We start from the raw sequence: 13052 nt of genomic DNA, 5'->3' as shown, positions 1-13052 counted from the left end.
CTATTAGAATAAAAGTTCTAACCCCATTCGAAAAGTCAAAAAAAGCCAACCTCGGACCCTCCCGCCCGAATAACGGAAATTTTCGAAGATAAATATTATCCATAGACTCATGAACTCAGATATATAATTTTTTTTCTAATTTCATGCCCAAACTAGTAGCCAAATACCATTTTTACCAATTCTAGTTTTTCCAACAAAAATCCCACAATTCTTCTAATTGTCATGTTAAAATGCACCCCAAATCTATTTATTTTGCTCACAGTAAGTAGATATCACTTACCTAGTGATGCTTGATGAAAATGTCACTTCAAAAACTTCCAAGTCGCCCAAGCGAAAAGAAAATTTGATAGAATAAGCTTAAGTCCCGAAATGAGATTTATAATCCGCCCCGACATCCTTCATCGCGATCGCGAAAGCACTCTCGCGATTGTGAAGGCCAATGCCGCCCCTGCCCAGGTCTTCTTCTTCTCGTTTGCGGTCACCTTGTCGCGTTCGTGAACATTTTTCCGCTAACCCTCCACGTTTGCGAACCCACTGCTGCGTTCGCGAAGGCCAAAGCCTACCAGCCCTTCCCTTCATCTTTCTTCTTCGCGTTTGTGTAGGCTCCTCCGCATTCGCGATATGTGGATAGTACTACAAGCACATGCTATTCATATAAATGATCTGGTTAACTAGCAACCATAGAGTTTTCCGATTAACAGGTGTAATTACAACTCAATAAGATTGATAAACCGCCCACAACCCTAAAATCTTAATTTCCATTGATTAAAACTCGATCATAAACATCTGCATTCTTATTAGTTTAGTTAATTACTTGTTTAATACTTGCAAAACTAGTTTTAGTAGAAAAATCATCATGTTTGAGTACCTTGAACAAATAATTGATTTAGTTTGCTTAATTAACAATTGATCTAAGTATTTGTGGGTTCGACATCTGACTCTCGAATTACTTTATTACTTGACGACCACGTATACATGTGTATACTTGGGGATCTAACACCTTTGAGAGTCAAAGAAGGCCATTTATTTGCGGAAAGGCGTTACTCCAAATCTGCGAGTAAATTAAGTTGCATTAAGATCAAGAAAAGGAAATGTTTTCTGTAAGAAATACATAAACCAAGGAGAAATATGTGCATTGGAACATGAAAATCTGCAATGGCTTTGGCCAGAAGAAATAGAAAGATCTTAACGTTATAACATCATATGAACTTATTACACACTTACTGCATTTGTTTTAGCACCAGGGCCATTTTGCATCCCTCCAAGTGAAGCAATGATGTTCTGAAGTTGAGTGAGCTGCAGGACCGGAACAGTGCTCTTCAGCCTGTTGATTGTTCTGTGTCTCACATACAAATGCTGGACAGCATTGAAGCTTTTCATCAAATAGTATGGCTTCTCCTCTGTATCTAGGGTTGTAATACCTTGGATGTTGCAAGAAAGGAACACCCTTCCACCAAAGCTTGAGAGCCTATGAATGTACCAATTGAAAAGGAAAAAGGTAACGAAAGTCATTTTGAGAAACACAATTTATCAGAGATTACTTCTGATTTGTGCATCAAGCATGCAGTGAGACAATTAAATGCTCTAAGAAACAGTTAAATTATGTAGGCTAAAGCAACTCAAGTTTTACAGGATCTTCTAATTAATTAGGAGGAGCAGAAAAAACCTAACATGAAACAGAAAATTTTGATTTAGGAGTAAAAAGAAGAGACAACATGACAACTAGATTCAACAACGAAACCCCTGCCCATTGAAACTGGCGCAATATATTCAGAGTATAATATCCTCACTAAACCTAATAGGAGTATCAAGTATAATTGAAAAGTGTGCATTTCCTTCCAGTCAAAAGGGCTACCTGCCAATATATCCATAGTGCAACCTTGTGAGGCATTAGCCAGAAGAATAAAGCAATATCAGTATGTGTGGAGGAAGATACTCTTTTGGCCATCAATGAAGCTGAGAAATAGTCACCATGTTTCGGGTGATTTACTGAAATTGTAACAAACAGATTATTGCCAGGGGTATTTGTTTTCATGCTCCAGTTACCTAGCATATCCTGCAATCAATTACGCAAAACTAGTAATGAATAAAAGCTAAAACCAGATAAATATATTATACATGATGAAGATAAAGAGTCTACATGTACAAAAAGCAGAACTATTAAACCAGAAAATTAATGTTGTCAAAACTGAGCACAAATCAGAAGAGTGCCTAGATACTAGGAATAGGTAGTAGGTAAATTTCAGGATAGTAGAGGCCATGTACAAAAAGTTAACGGGATAAAAGGTTGCTCAACCTAGGCAGATCACTACATTTGTATTCGACATCTTGCCACATAGTGATCGGTCTCATTTTTAGTACTCTGTCCTAACTTAAATGTCAACCTTTCCTTTTTGGCATGTCTCAAAGCAATGTTCAGTTTCTAAAACTTAATCTTTTCAACCTTATGATACTAATAAAAATCCCAAGACAATGTCCACTTCTCTTGAAAGGAAGGGTGAGACCCTTCATTTGGATTGGAAGGGAAATTCTTGAAAGGAAAATACAAGGAGCAGTTGGTGGTAGTTGGACAGGATACCATGAACCCTTTCTATCCCTTAACTTGGACTTTTGTTGATAAAGAAATCAGTAAAATACGAAATTGATTGTTGGTTGTGCTTCAGAGGTCATTGGATATCAAGAATGGTTAATGGCTTACATTTATCTCTGATAAATAAAAGTATGAAAACGCAAGACTTGACACCAAAAGCTATGCAAATGCCTAAAATGTCTTGGACTCAATAACAAACAATATAGCAAACTGATGTATGCATTTCTAAACTATTTCAACCTTTAGGCAACAATATGTTTGAGGTTTGTATAACTTAAAAACATAATCTTGAAAGGAGAAAGCAGCATAAAACAGCAGCGCTAAAGATGGAATAGAGAAATGAGCTCTGTGAACAATATGAGTTAACAAATGAAGAGCATACTATTTGTGTTATATATCACCATTGAAGGTTAGGAAATTCAAATTAAGCAAGAAATAAGATGCCAATGCGAAATAGTGATCCCTAAAGATGGCTTACCATGAAGGGACTAACGTGAAGGGCTTTGGCAACTACATCTGAGTTTGGATTGAACAAAAATGATACTCTTTCACTCCATGGGGTGTTAGTCACCTGAAAAAGAATTCAGTTAGCAAATAGACAGATTCTTGATTTATAACTAACTGTTTCATCTAAGATAAGAAATTTTCCGTGCAGCTGGTGGACATTACAGTAAAGTAGAACAGATTTGGGTACAATAAATCTTCCTTTTGAGTCGCTCTGGGTAAAAAGTGCGAGGAACCACTAACGCAAACAAACTTGGATTGCTGAAAATAGCTTATGGATAGACACGGTCACTAACTTTTTGTCCAGAACTAAGACCTAAATCTTTGGTTATGTACCAATTAGAATGACTCACCTCAGCAATGCATTTCGCCAACCTCTGCGAAGAGCCTTCAATATCATGGCAATAGTACAAACTCAACGGGTTTTGCACATATCCCACACTAGGTGGTATTGTCAACAAGAGACTGCCTTAACAAGACGAGTAATCAGTCCATCAAATTGAAAACACTAGAATATTATACTTGTTTACATCATCAGAAATCAGACTTGGCGTGCACAATCGATACTTTGTTTATGCCAAGCCTCAATATGACTTATTATCTCAACAAGATACCAACAGATGAACTTCATATATATTGATTTTGAAAATAAATCCTTATACAAGAAGCAATTAATAATGGAGAACACATGGTAATTCCAAATTATGGAAGACTATGCCAAACAACGTACATAAGAGATTTCCCATTAGAACTGGAAGCAAAATATGTCCAGCCTCAATCTTCCTAAAAAATGGCATACTTCCCATTTTTGTCTATTCCCGAAAGAATATGATATTTCCTTGTTTAGAAACAATTCAACTTTAAACTTGTCATTTTACTCTTAATGAAATGATTTATACCCACACAAATGTCAATGACTTGTTTTATATTATAGGTTTTAAAAGTCCTTTCTTTAGTAAACTATATGCAAGTCAAACAAGGCACATAAATTGGGAGGGGGGCAGTACCAAATATTTGCATTTCAGAAGTTAAACTGTACCGTGAAACAAAGTATGTACTGCCGCTACTAACTCAGAGCAATTCACTATTTTTCAAAAGGAGTACGCATTTTCTTATTAACTCAGAATATTTGTTAGGTATAATTATTTCCTTTTTCTTTTGTCCACCCCAGAAAAAATAATGACAGTTCTAATAGTAGTAGAAATTAACTATTTTGTTTCTCTTTTGCTGTTTACATGAATATGTTATTAGCCCACCAGGAGACACATAATGAATTGCTATGTAGAAATATTGTTTTGGCATTTTGTTCATATTTGACATTAGTTCTCTCTAACTATACCAACCAAATTGTAACAGCGGCAGGAAGAGAAAAAATAAATTTAAAGATGGCCAATAAATAGCAACACTTACACGGGGCCGTTGGTACCAGAAATGGAGCGAGCTTCGTGAGCTGAGAGGTGGTCAGGTGGATTATGAGGCGCATGGTCAAGGTCAATGAGTGCGTAGCGCACCGGGTACCGGAAGGAATGGTGAACGGGACTACGGCGTTCGTGCCAGACAGTGCCTTCGTAGAGAGAAACAGAGTCTGCTCCAGCGTCAAAACGGATGCCAAAGTGGCGGAGGAGAAGGCGGAAATGGAGGAGAACGGAGAGGAAGAAAGAAGTGATGGAAGTTGAAAGTAGGGAGCAGAGAAGATAGAGTAGTTCCATATCTCTGTCTTTGCTTTGGGAATCTTGTGACGTTTAATTTGAACGGTTGGTTTTGTAGTGAAGGGACGGACCAATTGTTCGAAGACAATGATTGACTAGATTCTGTTTTTTTCTAGGATAAAATGGACAAAATTGTTTTTTATTTTTATTTTTTGATGATTGTCTTACATATAAAAAATTACATGTAAGCCCTTTTAGTTCTTTATGTTTGTTAAAATTGAACTTTCTGGGCTCTATTATATTTAAATCTAATTACAATAATTACTTTTACGTAAGAAACACAATTTTGTTCGCAATTCTCACCCTTATATCACTTCACGTTGGCACTGTACAGTCTTTAAACGGAGACATTAGGGAGGAGCTTTGTTTACCCTAAAATTGGATAACGATTGAAATTATACGCGATTTTAAGGACACACGATATAATTTGGTACAAATTAAGAAGAATAAATTAATATTGATATTAACGATAAAAGAAATAATGTAAACCACACGAATTGAACAGCTTTGGCCCGCGAGTTCAATCATCCTTGAACCAAATATGTTTCAACTTGCTTGTGAATAAAATAACAAGATAATGAAAGCTAGAAAATAACAGTATATTGCTTAATATTGCGTGAAAATGATGTATTTTACAAATGATCAGACCCCCTTTTACATAGTAGGGGAATCCTACACTAGATACAATTCTATTATGAGGTAAGAAATCCCATGATCGACTAATTAATCAGCCTCTTCTTGATACATACCGGGACTCGCGCAGCGATCTTCGCCCGATTGCGGATATTTTAACTTTTTGTTAATTGGCTCGGTAAGCTTCCTTCGATCTCTATCTTGTCCGGTCTCAGTTTTCGTCGATCTCGATCTTGACCGGTCTCAGGGCCAAGAGCTCGGAAACCTAACTTTGCATCATAGTTCGATATAACTCGAGGCTGAACCTCGAGCTATCGTGTTCCAGTTTCGATTAGTCATACAAAAGGGCAAACCCGACTTTGACCGTTGTTTACCTTGAAAATGGTAATTACAATTAGATTTGATTTTGTGGTTCTAAAAATACGTAATTTATTTTTATGCTAGTTGTTAGGCACTAGATGCTAAGCGTGAGTTAGGAAAATGAGATAAGAGATTAAGAATAGTAGGTTAAGCAAACCAAATAGCCGTAAATCGAGGCCTCGAGCTGGCCTACTATGGCCTCGAGGTCGAGCTAGAGTGCTTGACTGAGGCTGACCGATGAAGGACTAACAGTTCCAAGGGCCTCAATAATGGCTCTTGGCGATCAATGAATAGTAATAAATGAAGAATAATCAATGAAACACAATAAATGTAAGCAATAAATTAAAGAGGAGACAATGGAGAATGTTTAAATTAGAGACCAAAGAATGTTCTTGTTCTTGTATTGAATATCATGTGTGCAAGAAATAACAAGGGTCCCTTTTATATAGGAGGGAGAATACCAACATAGTACATATGCATTTATTACAAAGATAAACAGCTGGTACAACTATTTAATGTCACGGTACGGACTTGTACTATTCTTGTAGACCCGGTCAGCTATAGCCACGTGCCTTTTGGGAATTTCCCTCTTGTCTAAGATAGTCACCAATTTGCACTGCCCCGAGGTCGAGCATTGGGATCCCTTAGGGTCAAACCTTGAGCTGTGTTTCGAGGCTTCTGAAGACGGGCTGTGAAATTCCATAATGATCACAAAATTGGACTCTCTAATTTTAGCCGTATACAGATAGTCCCCATGTTTCTTAGAATGAAATAAAAAGGAACGATCTTGACCTCGATTCTCTCGAACATCTCGTGATGACGTCATACTCGTGACGCAAGCGTTCGTAGTGACCAAAACGTCCCATCGATCCGTCTCCCTAGAAGCGTTGTATGTACTGCCGGTTCGCTTTCCCAAAAGCAGTGATCGCGTAGCCAATCCATTTCCCCAAAAAGCATTGATTGCGCTGTTAAAACGTTTTCCAAGGGCATTGATTGCGCCGTTTATATGTTTTCCAAAAGCATTGATTGCGTTGTTGGTTACGCTACTGTCCCTTAATAAATGGGGAATTGCCTGAGCCAAGACTTTGCTCATACTTTCTTCAATAGCCTTTAACCCTTTTCTTCTCTTCATCCTCATCCAAACTCTAATTTCCATGGTTCAAATCTATGGTCATAAGGTCACACGACAGCAGTTTGCTAGTTATGCCATGGCTCTTTTCCAGAGCTTTTTTCTACTGAGTGGGATCATACTGGATTGTTGTTGTTGTTGTTGTTGTTATTGTTGGCCCGAAATAATGAGAGAGAGGCCTCAAATTATCCCTTTATCAGAGGATATGTGGACTGTAAACTGCTGCTCATCTCTCTTAACTTCAACTCGGTGTGGCGCTTCACTCCTTTTGCTTTCCATGGAGTGAGGTGGCGCCATCTACTAACTTTTGCATCCTATACCGGTGCAATATCTCAAGAAGTGGCTTTATAATAGTAGTTCTGACGAGACCCATATTCGCCAAATTTTTCACCAAGCCACAATTTTCCTTGCCTGTTTAAAGCTCTTGCTCTTTGATAGGCTATAGCCTCTTCCTCATCTATTGCTGCTTCGGAGGAGATTCTCGAAGGCGTCGTTCTGAATATCGAAATGGGGTCCCCGAGGAAATGGTTCCCCCAGATATCGCTCCCGAGGATGTACCACCGAAAGTAGATTAGGCTTTTTAGCTGTTGTTTTTTGTTTCTTTGTTTCTGTGTAAAGACCCCTTGTGGGCTTTTGTAATCGTCTTTTATCAATACAAAAGTTCCTTCGATTTTCCTTTGGCTTGTGCTGAACTTCCATTTTTCTTTCGATCGGTCTGAATGCTGGATCCAGACATCGTAATCCCATGGACTGAGTCTGGATCGATCTGATATAAACTTGGGTCGCCGGGACTTCTGAGCTTGAGTTAAGTGAGAGAAGGGTCCCGTTTTTCTTTGAAATAAAGCTTAGCCTTTTTAGGCTTCGTTGCTAGTCCTCGAGTGAGAGTTTGATTGATCACCTGAAAATAAAGATAGCCGTTAGGACTTTACAAATAGTCCCCGAGTGAGAGTTTGCTTGAACTCGGATGGCCTCCAATTGAGCGAAACTTTGCTTCAAACTTAAAGTGAAGATAGCCCTAAGGCTTTATGAATAGTCCCCGAGCGAGAGCTGGCTCAAACTCGGGTAGCCCGGGGGATAAATAATCGAGTGAGTGTTCACTCGAACTCGAGAAAAAAGATAACCCAAAGGTTTTTTACATAGTCCCCGAGCGAGAACTGGCTCGAACTCGGGTAGCCCGGGGGATAATTAATTGAGTGAATGACTACTTGCTCTATAGGCGAACTGTCGCCACTTGCTCTTTATATGTATTTGCTTTCATCTTATTCGAGGATTCTGCTACTTTGAGCAACTTATCCTTTTTATAGAGCTCTTCTTCCTGGCGTCAGTTCTTTCACCATTTTAATTCAAGGCTTTTCGCCTAAGTTTTTATTTCCCTTCCGTTGTTTCACCATAGTTATGGCTGCTACGCAAAAATTCGTTCACCAAGAAGAGGAGAGTTCCACCTCTGCTTCTCGCTTGGTCGGTGGCACACCGCTGGCGTCCGGTGAGCTGACCTCGAGGTGCTTTGTGATGTGAAACCCAAAGATCAAAAGATATATGACATAAATATGATAAGAAGTGACGTAGGATAACATATAAAATTATGAAACTTACAAGGAGATTAGACCTCAAGATTAGAAGCGCAAGCAACCATGGATATATTAAATCCACAACCTCAAGAGCAATAATCAAGTAACCTAATCTATCACCTAAGATAGAAGATTACTTACAAGGAGAAACTATCCTTGAAGCAATCAAGACAAGTTCTTGGTAGAACTTAAGGAGAACTCTCCTGAACTCTCAAAGAGATGAATATATTTCATATAACACTCAATAATCTGGTCTAAAAATGAAAGAATGATGGCTATTTATAGAGCCATTTCAACTACTCTTTACCAAACTACAAGTATGAAAACAAATACTAAAATGGTCTTCAATGGTGGCTACATGCAATCTTCAACAATGGAGGCCTTAAAGTCATCCAAGAAATCTTAAGGTGGCCTACAAATACTGCCATACCATCTAAGTACTTGCTACGCATTTTAAATGATTTCACAAGAGCAATTCAATTCAATGTTTTCCACCAAGTACGAATGATTGAATCTCTTGTATTGGAAATCTTGGCAGATTGGTGCTGTCTTGGTAGAAAGTCTATAATTTTGTCTAGGAGTATTGTAATTGCACAATTCTTGATTCTCTGAAAAGAAGACATATGAGGCTACACTTTTAGAAAGTTTCACAGGTAAATTCATTGTATTTTATTCCACAACTAATTTCGAAGTGGACTAGTGTGATTCTGTCCAGATTTGTACAACTGTAGCTTGTATGACCATAACTTGATGTAGAAAGCTTCAAATTAAGAACGGTTTGGCTCATTAGAATCTAGACTTCAATATCCTTAATCATGATGAATGTTATAGACCAATTTGATCTATACTTGAACAGATTAATATTTTAATTTGGGCCATTGTTCGGACCGTTTTGTGAATGTTGGATAGTATTAAGTATCACTCCTTTGCTCCAATTTTCCCAAAGTATTTACCAAATGTTGCATGCCTACAAAATAAAATACTAACACACTCAAAGTAATATATTCTAAAAAGAAAGTATTACAAAATATATTATTAAAAAAGATGCAAAAGAGTTAATCACAAGTTAGTTTATCACCATTTACTCATTAATATCTCCATTTAGGCTCACTTGAGATACGTATATAAATTTTAGATTCTCATCCACACCTATGACTTCTGATGTCATGTCAAGTAGCTTCTTTACCAACCCATTCATTACTTCTTGAGCTTTTCTAGCTTTATCTCTCGTGATTGGTCCAGATGGTAAATACACATCCATGATTGCAATTTCATCGAGCGTGCTCGTATCATTCTCCCGGTCTTCAAAAGAATTCGTCCTCGAATCTTCACCTACATCAAAGGGAGAAAGATCAGAGATATTAAAAGTCGCACTTACTTGATACTCACCTAGCAAGTCGATTTTATATGCATTGTCATTGATTCTTTCCAAGACTTGGAATGGTCCATCTCCACGTGGATGTAGCTTGGTCTTTCTTTTAGTTGGAAATCTTTCTTTTCTCATGTGTACCCAAACCCAATCTCCTGGCTGAAATGTCACACGTTTTCTTCCTTTGTTAGCTTTCAATGCATACTGTTCATTTTTTTTTCAATTTGTTGTTGTGCTTGTTCCTGGATTTTCTTCATCATCTCAACCTTCCTATTACCATCTAAGCTAACCAGCTCTTTTACAGGTAAAGGAACCAAATCTAATGGTGTCAAAGGATTAAAACCATACACAACTTCAACGGAGAAAAGCCTATAGAAGAATGCATTGTTCTATTATATACAAATTCAATAAGAGGTATACAATCTTCCCAATTTTTCAAGTTCCTTGTAATCACAACACGCAGTAAAGAACCTAATGTTCTATTAACTACTTCTGTTTGACCATCAATTTGGGGATGACAAGAACTAAAAAATAATAATTTAGTTCCCAACTTACCCCACAAAACCCTCCAAAAGTGGCTAAGAAACTTTGTATCTCTATCGCTCACAATAGTTTTAGGAATGCCATGCAACCTAACAACATCCCTAAAGAACAAAATAGAAACATGAGTAGCATCATCAGTTTTGTGACATGGTATGAAATGAGCCCTTTTAGAGAATCTGTCAACAACAATAAATATGCTATCCATCCCCCTTTTTGACCTAGGTAGTCCTAACATGAAGTCCATAGACAAATCAACCCAAGGTCCACTAGGTACATGTAAAGGTGTGTACAACCCATGAGGCAAGAGTTTGGACTTTGCTTGCCGACATGATATGCATTGGATACAAATTATTTCGACGTCCCTATGCATATGAGGCCAAAAGAAATGTTCATGCAATATTTCCAAAGTCTTTTGAACACCAAAATGCTCCATCAAGCCTCCAGAATGAGCTTCTCTTACTAGTAACTCTCTTATAGAACACATAGGAATATATAGTTTACCTTCTCTGAATAAATAGCCTTCGTGTCTATAATATTTACCAAAAGAAGTATCTTCACATTCTTCAAATATTTGACAAAAATCATGATATTTAGCATACAATTCTTTAATATGTTCAAATCCCAACAACTTAGATGTAAGAGTTGACAGAAGGGCATACCTATGAGATAGTGCTTCAGCAACTATATTTTCCTTACCTTGCTTATATTGAATCACGTAAGGAAATATTTCTATAAATTTAACCCACTTGGCATGCCTTCAGTTGAGCTTTACTTGACCTTTCAAATGCTTCAAAGATTCATGGTCCGTCCGAAGAATGAATTCCTTAGGCTAAAAGGTAGTGTTGCCAGGTCTCTAATGATCTTACCAATGTATAAAGCTCCTTATCCTATGTTGAATAATTCAATGTAGCTCCTCCAAGATTTTCACTAAAGAATGCAATTGGCTTTTGATTCTGCATCAGCACAACACCTATCCCGATTCCTGATGCATCACACTCAACCTCAAAAGCTTTGTTAAAATCTGGTAATTGCAATAATGGAGCAGAACAAAGTTTTTCTTTCAACAAACTAAAGACATTCTCTTGTTCCTTTCTCCACGTAAAATCCCGATCCTTCTTTATGACCTCAGTCAATGGTGCTGCAATAGAGCTAAAGTCCCTAACAAACCTTCGATAGAAACTAGCTAAACTATGAAAACTTCGCACCTCGGTCACCGATTTTGGTGTTGGCCAATCCTTGATAGCCTTCACCTTTTGCTCATCTACCTCAATCCCTTTACTACTAACAACAAACCCAAGAAAGATTACCTTATCCATACAAAATGTGCACTTTTTCAAGTTAGCATACAATCTTTCTTTTCTAAGCACTTCCAAAATACATTTTAAATGCTTTACATGTTCATCAAGACACTTGCTATAAATAAGGATGTCATCAAAATAAACCACAACAAACTTTCCAATATAAGTACATAAAACATGATTCATTAAGCGCATGAAAGTGCTAGGTGCATTAGTTAATCCAAAAGGCATCACAATCCATTCATACAAACCATATTTAGTTTTGAATGCAGTCTTCCATTCGTCACCAAGTTTCATACGAATTTGGTGATATCCACTTTTAAGATCAATTTTAGAGAATATGCATGAACCATGTAATTCTTCAAGCATATCATCTATTCTAGGTATGGGATGACGATACTTTACCGTTATCTTGTTAATGGCTCGGCAATCAACACACATTCACCAAGTTCCTTCCTTCTTTGGCACCAAAAGCACTGGCACTGCACATAGACTCATACTTTCACGGATGTATCCCTTTGCTAAAAGCTCCTCAGCTTGCCTTTGCAACTCTTTTGTCTCCTCGGGGTTGCTTCGATAAGCTAGCCTATTTGATATAGACTCTCTCGGGATGAGATCAATTTGATGTTCAATTCCTCAAATTGGTGGCAATCTATTTGGAATATCCTCAGGAAAGATATCCTTAAATTCCTGCAAAAGAGAAGAAGCAACACTAGGAAAAGGAATGGTTAGTTCATTAGCGCACAAATAAGATCCCTAATACAAAAGAACCACAAGGTGTGACCTAGATTTGTAAGCACTCATACACTCTCTGAATTTTGCATATATGCTTATTTTGCTCTCTTTTACCTCATCTTCTTTTTCCTCATAAATGTTTTTAATTTTCACTTCCCTCTTTTTTTCTTGCTCATTGGGTCTCTCAATATTCACAAAATCATCTTTTCTTTCTCCCTCATTTATTTTTTTCCTCTTCTTTTTTCCTATTGCTCTTTTTTTTTCTTTTTCCTTATTCCCATGAGAATATCTCAACTTCATTTGATCTTCAAAAACTTGCTTCGGTTTTAAAGGTGAAAGTGTCACCTTCCTTCCCTCTTTTTCAAATGAATATCTATTCTTGTAACCATCATGCATTGCTTTCCTATCAAACTGCCATGGTCGGCCGAGCAAAATATGACATGCTTGCATAGGCACAACGTCACACAATACTTCATCACTATACTTCCCGATGGAAAATGGCACCATCACTTGCTTACTCACCTTCACTTCTCCTCTATCATTTAATTAATGCAAGTTATAAGGAGTAGGATGTTTTAAGCAATGTAAACCCAATTTCTCAACCATAGTTGTAC

At 37.5% G+C, this 13052-nt stretch overlaps 1 protein-coding gene across 1 annotated transcript; it reads right to left on the bottom strand.

The window, feature by feature from the left end:
• Nucleotides 1-738: 738 nt before the first annotated feature.
• On the bottom strand, nucleotides 739-4896 carry LOC104250050 (uncharacterized). The gene is made up of 6 exons (XM_009806582.2): nucleotides 4505-4896; nucleotides 3448-3559; nucleotides 3069-3161; nucleotides 1856-2056; nucleotides 1225-1468; nucleotides 739-1051 (listed from the first exon to the last, which is right to left on the bottom strand). The coding sequence occupies exons 1-5, from the start codon at nucleotides 4801-4803 to the stop codon at nucleotides 1235-1237; spliced, it is 939 nt and encodes a 312-aa protein (XP_009804884.1). The 5' UTR covers nucleotides 4804-4896; the 3' UTR covers nucleotides 739-1051; nucleotides 1225-1234.
• Nucleotides 4897-13052: the final 8156 nt, after the last annotated feature.

The sequence above is a fragment of the Nicotiana sylvestris genome, chromosome 2 (genome assembly GCF_000393655.2).
Source record: "Nicotiana sylvestris chromosome 2, ASM39365v2, whole genome shotgun sequence".
Classification (NCBI taxonomy): domain Eukaryota; kingdom Viridiplantae; phylum Streptophyta; class Magnoliopsida; order Solanales; family Solanaceae; genus Nicotiana; species Nicotiana sylvestris.
Note: the sequence above shows the minus strand (reverse complement) of the source record. Positions and strands in the feature narration are given on the sequence as shown.